Here is a 13,261-nt window from a genome sequence, read left to right as displayed (position 1 = left end):
ACAAGGGTTTGTTATTCATGCACCCAGCTCTTTGTTTTATCTTTACATTAGCAGGGTTTCTGAAGAGGACATAAGGGCTTATAAATAAAGACATCATAAGCTTTTTGTTGCGAAACTTAGTTACCCACTGCTGGTTATTATTGCTTTGTTCACTGCTTCATTCAGTACACAGATTTACAAAAACGTTTCTTTAAATACAAATATTTGTAGTCTTTTGTGCCAAGTTAAACACTTTTCAGAATTTGAATGACAGAACTTTAAGAGAAATATACCTCCTAAATAAGTACACTTATTAAAAAATCAACCTAGCCCTTTTTAGTTACCCACTGCTTGGAGCACGGACTGAAACAAAGCATTTAACTAACAATGTTCTTTGTCAAGACTGTGCTCTGTAGGTCTTGTTTGTCTGTGTATTATATTCAACTCTCTTCTGTTTTCTTTAGGTGAAAACTGCCTATGTCAATTTTGTTGACCACTGTTATGTAGACACAGAGGTTGAGATGAAGGAGATATATACCAGTAACCACATCTGGAAACTTTTTGAGAACTTCCTTGTTGACATGGCTCGGGTAGGTCATCCGTTAGAAGTTGCAATCAAATATCTTCCATTTTATTACTGATGCTTATTGAGGTACAACATATCACAGAGTCCTGTCGTATGTGATTAAATGTCCCTCCCCTCCACCCCCTATGCAATCTTCCCACAAATTTAAAATTGGGATTATAATTGACAGACTAAGCTTGTATCTGACATCCACGAATCTCTTGAGATTGCTGATGTGACTAGAACATGCTGTTTGATATCAAAGGCATCAGTTTGAGCTGGAGTGCAGTAAATCAGCAAAATAATTAAGAAATACATATTGGATGGCCGAAAGGAAATTTGCAGTCTGTTTCATCTTTCTGAAACCCGGTTCTTGGATTAAAAATAAACAAATTCTGGATGAGTGTTTGGGTTTCCTGTGCTTTGCATTTCATCTGGAAAGTCAGAGAACAGAAGTACATTGAAAAAAACAACAAAACTAATTTAGTTTGACCTTTTAGAAATACGAGCAAAGTTTAATGGACTATATTTTTAAATTACGTTTACAGTAGATGATAAGTTTAACCAATGTGAAGAACATTATTGTGATTACTACATGGAAAACTGTTCCTTTCGGTATTTAAGGACACTGGTATCTGAAACCAGTGGCTCACGTAGTAAAGGCACTTGTCTATAGCTTGTCCTATACAGTAAAAACTGTACAAAGTTTGATTAAGAAATGGATGCAATGTATTTTTTCAAATGTTTCAGGTTTGCAACACCACAACTGACAGAAAACATGCAGATGTAGCCCTGGAGAAATACGTCACAGAGACTGTGATGGCGATCGTCAAAGGTTTCTTCAGCTCTCCGTTTTCTGTTAACAGCTCAAATTTACAGGTAACAGCTTCACAGAGTCTGATTTCATGCCAGTTAATTTTCAGCCAGTTAATTAAAATTCACCCTATACTGGTTGTATAGCAGTATGCATATGTTATACTGTCTGTCCCTAATACAGTTGAACATGGTGGAGAGTGTTAGGTAACCAATCCATAGGTAAATCCAATTGTTCTTACTGTACTGTACACAAAATACTGAATACAACTGTGTTTTATTAATTATTAATTATTAACTTGATTTTAAACCAAAATGCAGAATTTGTGTATTTCATGATTTAAACATGGGATAAATTATTTATTTACATCCTGAGTAATTTGTTAAATTTGTTAAATGCCTAAAAATGTACTTCAATCTAGAACAAAGTGAAGTATATATTCTCTAAGGCGTCCTGTCACAGTAATGCTGGAGAGAAGAGAAAGACCATCCCTCGCAATTAATAACCGTGACTTCCAGAGGCACCAAGCCAAAATATTAAGGCAGCACAATCCCTCACTGCACCATGTACCCCCTTTATATGAATGCAATTTAGAATTATACTGGTGTACTCTCATTTCAGACTCATCAACCAATATTTATTCAGCTACTGCAGTCTGCTTTTAGGATTTACAACTGCACATGGCCAAATGCATTACAGAAAGCCAATGTAGAAGGTTGTATTAAAACTTTGGCTGAAGTTGGTAAGTAACAACTTTTGATTATAATTCCTTTCTCATTATCGTGGTTTCCTTTTCCATCATTTATGATATTAAATCAATTAACATAGACCATTTTGGTCTTGCATACTGTATATGTGCCACTATTATAATGAAAGAAGGCATGTATTTAGTTTTAGAAGTGTAAGTAGTACAAAGCTAGTTGTTATATATCCATTTTTAACATGTAAAGAAAGTATGTTCCACGCTTCTGATGGCGTGTACAACAGCATCACCAGTAAAAGGATGATTTAAAGAAATAAAGATGTAAAGTTTTGTCAGTGACCACATTTCATGTTGGTCTCCATCCCAGCAAAGAACCGTGCCATAGCCATTCCAGTGGACCTGGACAGCCATGTGAACACCCTCTTTTTGAAGAACCACACCAACATGGTGCAGAGGGCAGCCACGGGCTGGAGGATGTCGGCTCGCAGTGGGCCACGCAAGGAGCCTCTTGGAGGACCGGATTACAAGAACATAATTGAGAAGCTACAGGTAGCTAGAGATTCATATAACATTATAGCCAAGCTTTGTTCATGATATCTTTTTACTTTTAAACCACTTTGTTTTAACAAACCACTATTACATTATATATATATATATATATATATATATATATATATATATATATATATATATATATATATATATATAATATATATATTTTGTGCAAATGGAGAATCTGCAAGTGGATTTGAAATGTTAATACTGTGATCTGCTGGTCTTTAAAGTTTGATTCTCTTTCAAGAAATATCATGCAATGATTAGGCAAAAACCTACAGTATTTTATGTAACGGCATATATGTATACAAGTATATACATGTATTATGCTACTGTATACTTTTTGTTGCATTTTTAACTTAATCTAAATAATTGTAAAGGACACTGTTATGATCTGTGTCTTGTCTTTTGCAGGGTGTTGTAGCATCTCTAGAGGAGCAGTTCAGTCCGATGGTGCAGGCTGAATTCTCTGTGCTGGTTGATGTGCTGCACAGTCCAGAGCTTTTGTTTCCAGAGGCTGCAAGAATACGTTGTGAAAGTGGAGCCTTCATGTCCAAGTAAGCTGCAATGACTTGACCCAGTTACATAGCAACATAAAGCTGTCTGTCCTACTTTACAGTCAATTTGCCAGCATCCCCTAGCATTAATCATGCAGTTTGATAGCTGGTGTGATACTGCAGAACACACCAGGAAAGGAAATGAGAGGGAGCCACCTTTCAACATTTTTGTTTTTATTAAAGCTGGTAAACTGATATTTACATAAAAAATCAAAGATAAACATTTCTACACGACTCCCAGAATGTTTTATTTTTAAAATTTAGATCAGGATGTGCACTGAAAAATCAATATTTGTATAATGTTGGTGTCCTGAGACAAGAATCTTACCTAACACTGGCAAACTTCAAGTAGCAAGGATGAAACATAAAATAAGAACTCAATAAGGAATAATACAGAGTTTTGTAACGTTTAGATTGACTGCTGTTGAGAGCATAGTTGACGTGTGGCTCTTTGAACCTGTTCTTGCCACTAGATCCAATTGTAATGTTCTATTATTGTTTGCAATAATGTTCAGACTTGTTGGATGGTAAAATCAGGGATGCAGATAAGACTCTTATTCCATTGCAGTTTCACCCATTCCAGGTTTACATATATATGCTTGATTAGCCCCAGTGTATTTGGTGTGTTTTATCAAACTGCTATGCTGTATGCAAAAAAAAAACTTGCTAATAGGTATTAATCTTAAGATTTCAATTATAATACTGGGTGCCATTGTGTTATGGTTGGAGCTGTTTGTCTCTGGTGGCAGGGATTCTGCCAAATATATTATGTCTGATGTGTTCAGTGCTGATTGTCACACTGCAGTTGGGTGTGTGGTGGTTAGGCTGCTGCTTTGTGTGTAAACTCCTTGAAATGTGAAACGTCCTGGGATATTAGTAAAGGTATACGTGTGTCATTACAAAAAGGGTTCTGTAAAAGATGTCTTTGTGCGAAAAGCTGCTATTTATGCATGTATTGCTAATACTGTGCAAAACCAGTATATGGCAAGAGTTTCAACTATACAGTAAACCCCAAATGTTCCTCAGTATTCATGAGAACCTCTTCAAACCCCTTGATATAAATGCAATTTAACTGAAAAAAAGGACCTAGTCCCCAGGCGACTCCTGGCTACTGTAGTTTTCCTTCCCTTTTTAACTGGTGTATGTAGTCCCTGGTTACTGCAGGGAGCATGGTAATGTGTGGAAAGCTGAAGCATTGTATTAATGATGCTCTTTGGGAATTGTGTATCTAACCCATTTGATATTCATACAGAATTTACAACATGTAACTGATTTGCCATTAAACACAAAAGCATTGAAAATCTTAACATAAAATTGAATCTGCAGTACTTAGTTGAAATGAGTCAGGGAAGGGTTTGGAAGTCTGGGAAGGAAACACAAATTAAGAAAGCAAACAAAAACTAGCCAAGCGATTCACACACCGGTAAGGACACTGTTTAAACCATACTTTTCCCTCTATATAGTATAACTGTGCTAGTAGCTTTACTGTTGTCAGACTAAATAATACATTTCAAATTGTGTACATATGCTACATGGCATGACTCCAAAACAAACCTGGGGTCAATTACAGTTGTAATTGTGCAATTTGTAATTAAATGCAATTACAATTTAATTGTTATTTTAGTTGAACCTTGCAACACCTGCGTAACTGTAATTCTAATTATACCACATAATTAGAGCTTCTTTTTTTCGGGTTTTATTAATTGTATTTTTCTGTGCTTATTTTGAGCTATTTTTGAGTTTTATGTAAACCGTTTTTTTCGGGGCTTTCGTTTTTGATATACTGTGTGAATTTAGTGTTTTCGGTTACTTTCCAAAATGCTTGAGCATTTTTTTTTCTGTCAAAATATGTATAGTAGTAACTCGACAGTACTTGCGCACTTAAGTTGTACCTTCTTTCCTTTGCTGTCTTCCACAACGAAATCCCTATGGTCACCAACAGAAACCAACAGAATCATCTGAAGGTCATTTTCATTTACCCTGTCGTACTGAAAAAAAAAAGTTTCTTTTTGCAGGCTGATTACACATACCAAGAAACTGATGGATAAGGAAGAGAAGCTGTGCATTAAAATCCTCCAAACGTTACGAGAAATGCTAGACAAAAAGGAGAGCTTCGAAGAACAGGTATGTCTACAGTTATTAGTCTTACTAGGCAAGGGGAAATTAGGCATCGGTATGAAAAAGTTTAAATAGTACCAAATAAACCAGGGGGAATTAAATCATATTTTTTAAATGGACCTCCAGAATAGGAGAACATTTATGATTGGGCCTCTTCAGTTTCAATCTATAAAAATCTGTTTTTTTATTAAAAGCAGTAGGATGGAAGGCAAGTTCTTTAGAAGCTATCAGGAGGAGGCAGTGTGGTCCAGTGGTTAAAGTCCTGGGCTTGTAACCAGAAAGTCACCAGTTCAAATCCCACTTCTGCAGCTGACTGACTCACCGTGTGACCCTGAGCAAGTAATTTAACCTCCTTGTGCTCCATCCTGCGGATGAGATTATTATTATTATTATATCATTATCATTGGGTGCTGAGAAATGGAGCACAAATACTTGATTCGCAGGAAGCAAACCGGGCCGCTGGCATGACTGTTTCTAAGGAGAAGGAGATGGGGTCTCATTTGTGACTTCAGTTTATTTTATCATTCCTCTGCTTATTTTGGCGAGTGAAAATCATATTGAGGATAATAAAGATAATTCAAGCATGTTCCTGTTTTCACACGTACTACCACTATGTAGCACTAGTGGTCACTGTTTTTAAACAATTGACTAGTGGCTCTTCAATTGTAACAAAATGCACACAGTGATCATCAGTGGAATTTAGTTTCCACAAAATTAATATTTTCTTAATGAACAATATAAACTCCAGAGATAGGAATCCCAATGTGAGGTATTTTGTTAAAAGCTGTAAAACCGATGTATTCTAATATCATTTTTGGGGCAAAGCAGTATGCGTGCCAAATACCAGTTAGCTGGAATGCTGGCTGTATCTGCAAATACACATATACTGACTGCTACACGCTCAGAGCATTCAGTTCATTCAATGCATGCTTTTCTCTTGGTGGAAAGGTCAGATTAGGATAGCTTAACAGTGCTGCTGATCAACATGATGTGCCTTGGCACTGAGTGAACAAATCAATACCACTGCAAAGCAGCAAGCTGCAAAATAGCTCTGACACTAGTGCTGTTTAATACAAAAGAAGCCTGTGAAGTTCTGTCAAACTCATTTATTTTGCCCATTTTGTCTTGGACACATCTTGTGACATAATGGGGTCCTCCAAATATTCCTGGTAATCTGATCTGAAAAAGACAACGCATTCTGACACCAGTATAATAGGAACTGTGTAGAAACTGGAGCGGTCCTGCTACTTGTGAGACTGAAACCAGTGGAACAGGAGCGGCCCTGCTACTTGTGAGACTGAAACCAGTGGAACAGGAGCAGCCCTGCTACCTGTGATACTGAGACGAAGGCTCCGAATAACAACACTCTTTCTAGTCTGTAGAACCACCCAGCACACTCTTCATCTCTATTAGATTTTTGAAGATATGCCAAAAATGTTATTATTAATATTATTGAGATTTAGAAACTAAGAAACTTAGCAAGTAATAGGAGGAATTGCAGAGAATTAATATGCATACAGATGTTAAAGCTGCTGTAAAAAGCGAAAAAAGTTTTGGTTTAAATGAGAAAGGCAAATTAAGTATATATGTCTGAAGTATAAACAGCAATTATACTTGTTTCAATGTGGGCTAAACCATAGTGATTTGCCATTTTATGGCCTTGGAAGTTCAGATCAGATCTGTGCTTTACGTCTACCTGTCTAATAGGAATGTGTGACAGCACATGATTGCAACTAAATCAGGGGCTGAACGAATGAATACTTAAGCTTTGTTACTGTGCACTTTATATATAGAGTGAACATTTCCAAATTTTAAAAATGCGCTTGGATGAATAAGGTTGACAAGTTGTCGTCACTTTAAAAAAAAAAAAAAAAGTATTTGTATTTGATGTCTGGTGCTCTATTTGTCAACGTACTGTTGTGCAACCCTTGTTTGTGTGTTTTATTTTAAAACTACTTAGAATTTTTGTTTTACTTTTTATTATTGTTCTAAAATGTTGTTTATATGTTAAGAGATTGCAACTGCACTTCCGTCCATGTGAAACCACACACTTCACAATCACATGACGTGCGATTAGTCGACCACCAGTCGCTGAGGTTGGCTGTCACAATAGTATCTAGCATTAAGTAACCTTTTTGCTAATTTCTTCATGTATAATGTCACAAAAGTTTTGCACACAAGCACAGACAAATGTGTGGTAGGGAAGGCATTTAGCTTTCAAGATCGCACTCTAGTCATAACTAGGGCTTGTATCTTTACATGAGAATAATCTAGATGGATGATCAACATGTACTCACAAAAGCCCCATTCTTGAAGTGTGATGTGATCTCAATTGCACTGTCTTTGGGGGGTGATGTGTCTTTGCTACTCCCAGCAAATGTCACTAATGGCAGTGGTGTCTCATTGAGAGAATTATGTGTGGAATATTGTCCAGACACAAAACTAGATGAATGGTCAGGCAAACTCTGGGTAAAAACAATGAGTAAGATGTGCAATATATCCTTTATTCATTTATGCATGTAAATGAACAGTTTTAATAACAGTAACCTTGCTGATAGCGGTTAGCCATATGCAACTGTAGCTTCTTTATTCCTTAAGCAGTCATTTTATGGCCACTCATACCAAAGAGTGTCATAGTCACCACTATGTCACCTGTCTGTCATTACCATGACAAAGATGTTATCATGAAACTCGTTAGGTAGTCTGATGAAACCATGCAGTAAGTTTGATTGAAAGAGTGTCAAATTTTCCGCCATCTATTAGTGTCAGCTAACTCGAGTTTATCTTTTGTTCCCTAGTATGATCGTTTTCAATGAAAACGTTATACTTTTCACAGTTTAACAAAGTTGAATGTTCGGGTTAGGGTTAACTGAACAAAGCACAGTGACTTTTTAGAGAAACCAACACAAGAACCTAGTACACAGAAAATTTAACTGTATTTAAAGGCATTGTCCGTTTTATCACAGTGCTTAGTGACGCACAGTTTAGCAACAATGTCCATGTGTGGTGGTGTGTTCTGGCTTCTGATAGGTTGGGTCAATGAAGGTTTTATATTGGGAACCGTTTTCCTAGATTATCTGCATAAGCATTTGGTACAAGAGATGATTCCACAAACATTTATAGTATTAAATATTATATTACATATTATATTATATTTCCATTTGAGTAATTCGCATGTGGCAGGGCAGAGCCCTGTCTGTAAAGAAAGTTGGGTTTATGTGTTGGTGGTTGTTGGCAGGGATGGGGTTAATTTCTATCCCTGCCAAATAGATGTGGGTTTTGTGGCTGTTTTGCACAGCCACAGGTTTAATTGATTACTTGTGTTATTGGTTTATTATTTTAATTAGTGACACCTGCTTGTAATTAGTAGGCAGGTATTTAAACAGGGCACGAGTGTTTGGTCAGGGTCTGTGTGTGAAGACCTGTGTGGGAAAAGTGAAGAAGGTATTGCGTGTACCTGAAGTAAATGTGTGACCGGTAAACAGTTTAGCTGCCCGGTGTTGTGAAAAGCTATGAGTGTTTTTGTTGGGAAAACGTCTTAGCTGGCACAAGCCTTTAGTTAAAGAAATGTGTGTTTAGTCTAGGTCTCCAAGTGGAGATAGGCTTTTTATTTTGTTTAATTTTGTGTTTAATAAAAGTGCACGAAAGTGCTGAAAGTGCCATTCTATGTCTGGGTCTGCTAATTGAAGGGGCAAACGAGCTGAGCAAAGAGAGGCTATGTTACACCTGTCATTAGGGTTAAAATTTTGCAATAATATTTTTGCATCTGGCTGTTGTATTAAAAAAAAGAGATGTTGTCCAAGGGGATATAACAAGAAAAAGGTTCTTTACTAATGTGATAAAGACATCTGAAATGACTAAATGAAAACTGCTGGGAGCTAGTAAACTGTTGCGCATACATCTGTAAAAAATGTCAAACAATGTAGATAATGTGTTCAGGCTCATAATAACATTTGAAGAACATTTGCCAAACACAATGTACATGTCAGAAAGTATCGTCATAAACATAAAGACTGATGGCTCCATTCGATTTGGGATTTGACAGATTCAATTTAGGTGGCAAAGCTGGTGGTTTATACGACTATGAATTCATTGTCATAATATAATGTGTAGTGTTTCTGAGTGCCCTGTGTTTCTGTAAATGAAACACTGTATGACACAGAGTGAAAGAAACAGGATCATATACAAATATGTTTATCCTCAAAGTGGAAACTGCACTGTTACAGGCTGGTGTAGCCCTACCAATGTGACTCAGTCCTACCCTCTGACCTGAGTTGGCAGAGACGTTCCTCTAGATCAGCAGCAGCAGTTGTTTGTAGTCTCTCAAGTGACATTAATGAAAATCTTCATGCCAGCCTCGGCCACTTTGGATGGGTACAATACAGATGTAGTGCACTGCAGCGAGGGCTCTGCTTTCAGAATCAAGGGCACGCTGTGGTAGTTGTCACAAGTAATTTCACTTATAAAAGCCACTCAGAATCTTCCCTATCTAAAGAAGTCATGGGCCTACTTCATACATTTGTAAATTCAGTCATTACGGTCTCCATGTGTGGTTATGCTGTTTTGATCGGCTCTTGTGATGTCATATTTAATCCTTAACTAGAAACACACAATAATACATTCCAAGGTAAAATTAAGAACACAGGTGAAGGCTTTGGGTTATACAACATTGACGAAGGTATTATGCAAAACGTTTTTATAACTGATTTATTATAAATTATTTGTCACTTTAATCTCTATTTGGCATGGGGCTGTAATGCTTGGTGCATTATCAAGCTGCTAAGACAGCAATTTAATCTTGCTAAAGAGCCTTATGTTTCTGTTCAGTGTAACAATTTGTTGTTGTGGCAGAGTGCAAGTTTGTCTCTGTTCTGTTCACGTCAACTCACACTGTCTTATGAAGATAGATTGGAGCAATCTAAAGCAAAGAAATGTTGGGGGGTTTATTAATTCTTAAAATGGCGCTAGATATAAGCCTATATCTTTTCATCATTTGCTAACACACACACACACATTACCACACCTGTGCTACTTCTTACCTTGAGTCTCTACTAGTATAGTACATATAGGATATGAAATCTGACAACAGCAAAACAGCCTGTTTTGTTTCTATAGGGTCATCTTGCTAAGTAAAGTCAGAACAAGAGAATTACTTGAAATACATGGTCAGTTTATATTATAAAATCGTTTTAAACTAAGTCTATGTATGCTCTTTATATTAGTCATATCAATTTGTATACAGGGATGCTAACTGTGTCACTGTGCTACCTAACTTAAACGAGAGGTATGACAGACAAAGATAAGGGAGCATGAGAAAGGAAAAGATAAAAAGAGATTTTGATCCAACACCAATATTTCTTGTGCACGTATATCTATTTCTAGTCTAATCTAATCTAATCTAAATATATAGCAGATACTGCATGGTTCGGTATGTGATAATAACTTACAATGAAAGATGGTATTAGCAACAGGCTCTACTCACCAATGTGATAAAAGTACTGAACCATGACAAGTAAATTATACTACGTGTAAAATAATACACACAAAAGAAACCACAGTTCATTTAGATAGGCAGGGGAATGTTAATTATGGCAAAATGTTATCACATACTGTATGTATCTGGACACAACATAGTTAATCACAGGTATTGTATACATCTTTATACAGTACAGTACACGTCTGATAGAAGTATCTTTCTAAAATATATATTTGTTGTGTTCATTTTATTAGTGGCATTGTGGTATTTCAATGTGCAATATATAAAAGAAATGATGTCTGCATGGCTATAAGCACAAGCACTGTGTTTTACCTAAATATATCCTGTTGTATATTCATATAAGACATTAAATTTAACCTGAACCAAGCTACTGTTTTTTTTTTTTGCACAGGTAGATCTATGTGGATTCATTTTAAATCAGACAGTTCAGGTTTAGAGCACTGATATTATATTCTTGCTGTGTTAGAAAAAACTGCTGGCAAGTCTTATCAGGCAGCCAGGTCCCTACTTTGTCATTTAATCAAGCTTTAGCCTGGTCACAGTGAAGCAACCCCCTCGTGCTGCCTTGTGTGAAGACCCCGGAGCATGTGACTGTACATGTGAAGAGTGTGTGCAGGCAGGAGCTGTGGGGCGTGATTGGAAGAAGCAGTGTCTGCCAAGCCCATGAGGTGACTGAGAGAGCAATCCTCCTCAGCCAACAACAGCATGTGATTATGTAACGCCTGCAGTGTCTGGCACTGTGTTCCGCTGGGGAGGCGTCACGTGTCGTGAAATGCTCTTGGCCTCGGAAATTCAATTAGATTGTTCTGAATGATTGGGAGCTCACATGAGGCTAGGCTTTCAGTGGCTGCTGCTGGAAAAGTAAATAGGCTGATTAGCTGCACATGAATAGATAATTGTTGCTAGAATTCCAGCAAGGATGTTTGCATTGTTTTTTGTGTTGTTTTATTCATGTCATTCAGACTAGTGAGATTGAAATCTGTTATATAATCCAACTGGAAAAAAAAAGCCACTATTTTAAGTGAAGTTTTTTTTTTTTTTTAAGGGATTGTTCAGTAAGGAATTACTTGTACTGTAGTGTTAACTCCTTGTGTTGTTTCTTTTCATGCATAAATAATTAGGTACACAGTAGACCAGACCCAATGAAACAGCTTTGACTGGGTCAGTAATAAAATCCTTTTTTCACACTAGAGGAACTGAAATTTGAGCTAGTTATTACACAATTTGTTTCTTGTACAAGTTTTTAACAAGCCCTTTGTCCATGCATACTGATTTTGAAGGCTGCCTTCTCATACTGGGGGTGTGAAAGCATTTTGAATTGCATAGAATTATAGAACTGGTATCATCATCATCATCATCTTCATCATTGCCTTTCTCCAGATAATCACAGAGGCCATGTGTTCCTAGGATTGCGTTTTTACTGGAACATCTATCCACTCTCAGTAACTGTGACCAAGCAGGGGTGTTGATAAACACGGGCGGGTCCAAGTTTACATTAAACAAACAGCTGGAGGCTTGTTTTGCAATCAAGCTTTATAAACTGCTGTTTGTGATTGAAACAAATCCAGCTAAAACCAGTTAAATTGCCAACACCCACTGATTGCTTTACTGACCTGTGCCTGTAACCACATAGCACAGCACACCTTTTGTAATGTGTAATGAAGTTGCTGTAAACAATAGATACAGAATTACGTCACACTTGCGTGGTTCTCACATTGCAATCTGCCAACACTTTTTTTAATTTATTTTTTTATGTATTTGCTTTGTAAGTACCGATAAGCAAGATTTGAAATGTGTTGTAAAAATATGAAACTGCACTGCAGTAAGCCATGGGCATTTCATTTCGTCAGGTTTGGTGCAGCTGCAGTCTGTCTCCAGTGCCAGCAGGAGTCAGAGTTCACTTGCTTTTACTTCAGACACACCTCCTGGTGCAGTGTGTTTTTTGAGGGTGGTTTGGAGCTCATTGTGCTTTGCATAAACCTGTATAAACTATATGCTTCAGTAAATGTTGCAACACATCCCATACTTTTTTTATTTTTTTTTACACATGCTTCACATCTTTTGGTATTTGAACTTGAATTCAAGTCAAATGAAATGGGTCTTTTAACATTTCTTCTGCAACGACAAACATGCACACCTCCAGCTGTAACAAGTTGTTAACAGAGTGCCTGCTAATAAATTGAAAGGGAAAAGCTTACTGTATAGATGGTACAACCTTTCTCTACTTTAAAACCATATGCATGGTGTACGTGCAACAAGCAGAGCACGTGCACATTTTATTGATTTATTTTTGGCACCAATCAAGTGTTGCAACCTGAAGTGTGTGGTATCCATGGAAACAGCATGGCTCGTGTTCTGCCATGTTGTCCACCCTCCCACTCAGGTTATCCCGAGCAACACAGGCCATTAGTGTGTTTACTGCTGACTTTCTGTCTGTGCTTTCTGCTATAAAGGCACGTTTTCTATTGACCGC

At 37.1% G+C, this 13,261-nt stretch overlaps 1 protein-coding gene across 1 annotated transcript in view; it reads left to right on the top strand.

Moving 5' to 3' along the window:
- LOC117419457 (inositol 1,4,5-trisphosphate receptor type 2-like) overlaps window positions 1–13,261 on the top strand; it is a 120,950-nt gene that overhangs the window by 48,940 nt on the left and 58,749 nt on the right. Inside the window, exons 32-37 of the mRNA XM_034032209.3 lie at window positions 444–569; window positions 1,295–1,423; window positions 1,980–2,100; window positions 2,429–2,610; window positions 3,031–3,173; window positions 5,189–5,297. Coding sequence (XP_033888100.1) covers window positions 444–569; window positions 1,295–1,423; window positions 1,980–2,100; window positions 2,429–2,610; window positions 3,031–3,173; window positions 5,189–5,297 — 810 coding nt within the window. The remainder of the gene's footprint in view (window positions 1–443; window positions 570–1,294; window positions 1,424–1,979; window positions 2,101–2,428; window positions 2,611–3,030; window positions 3,174–5,188; window positions 5,298–13,261) is intronic.

Source organism: Acipenser ruthenus, chromosome 14 (genome assembly GCF_902713425.1).
Source record: "Acipenser ruthenus chromosome 14, fAciRut3.2 maternal haplotype, whole genome shotgun sequence".
Classification (NCBI taxonomy): Eukaryota; Metazoa; Chordata; class Actinopteri; order Acipenseriformes; family Acipenseridae; genus Acipenser; species Acipenser ruthenus.
Note: the sequence above shows the minus strand (reverse complement) of the source record. Positions and strands in the feature narration are given on the sequence as shown.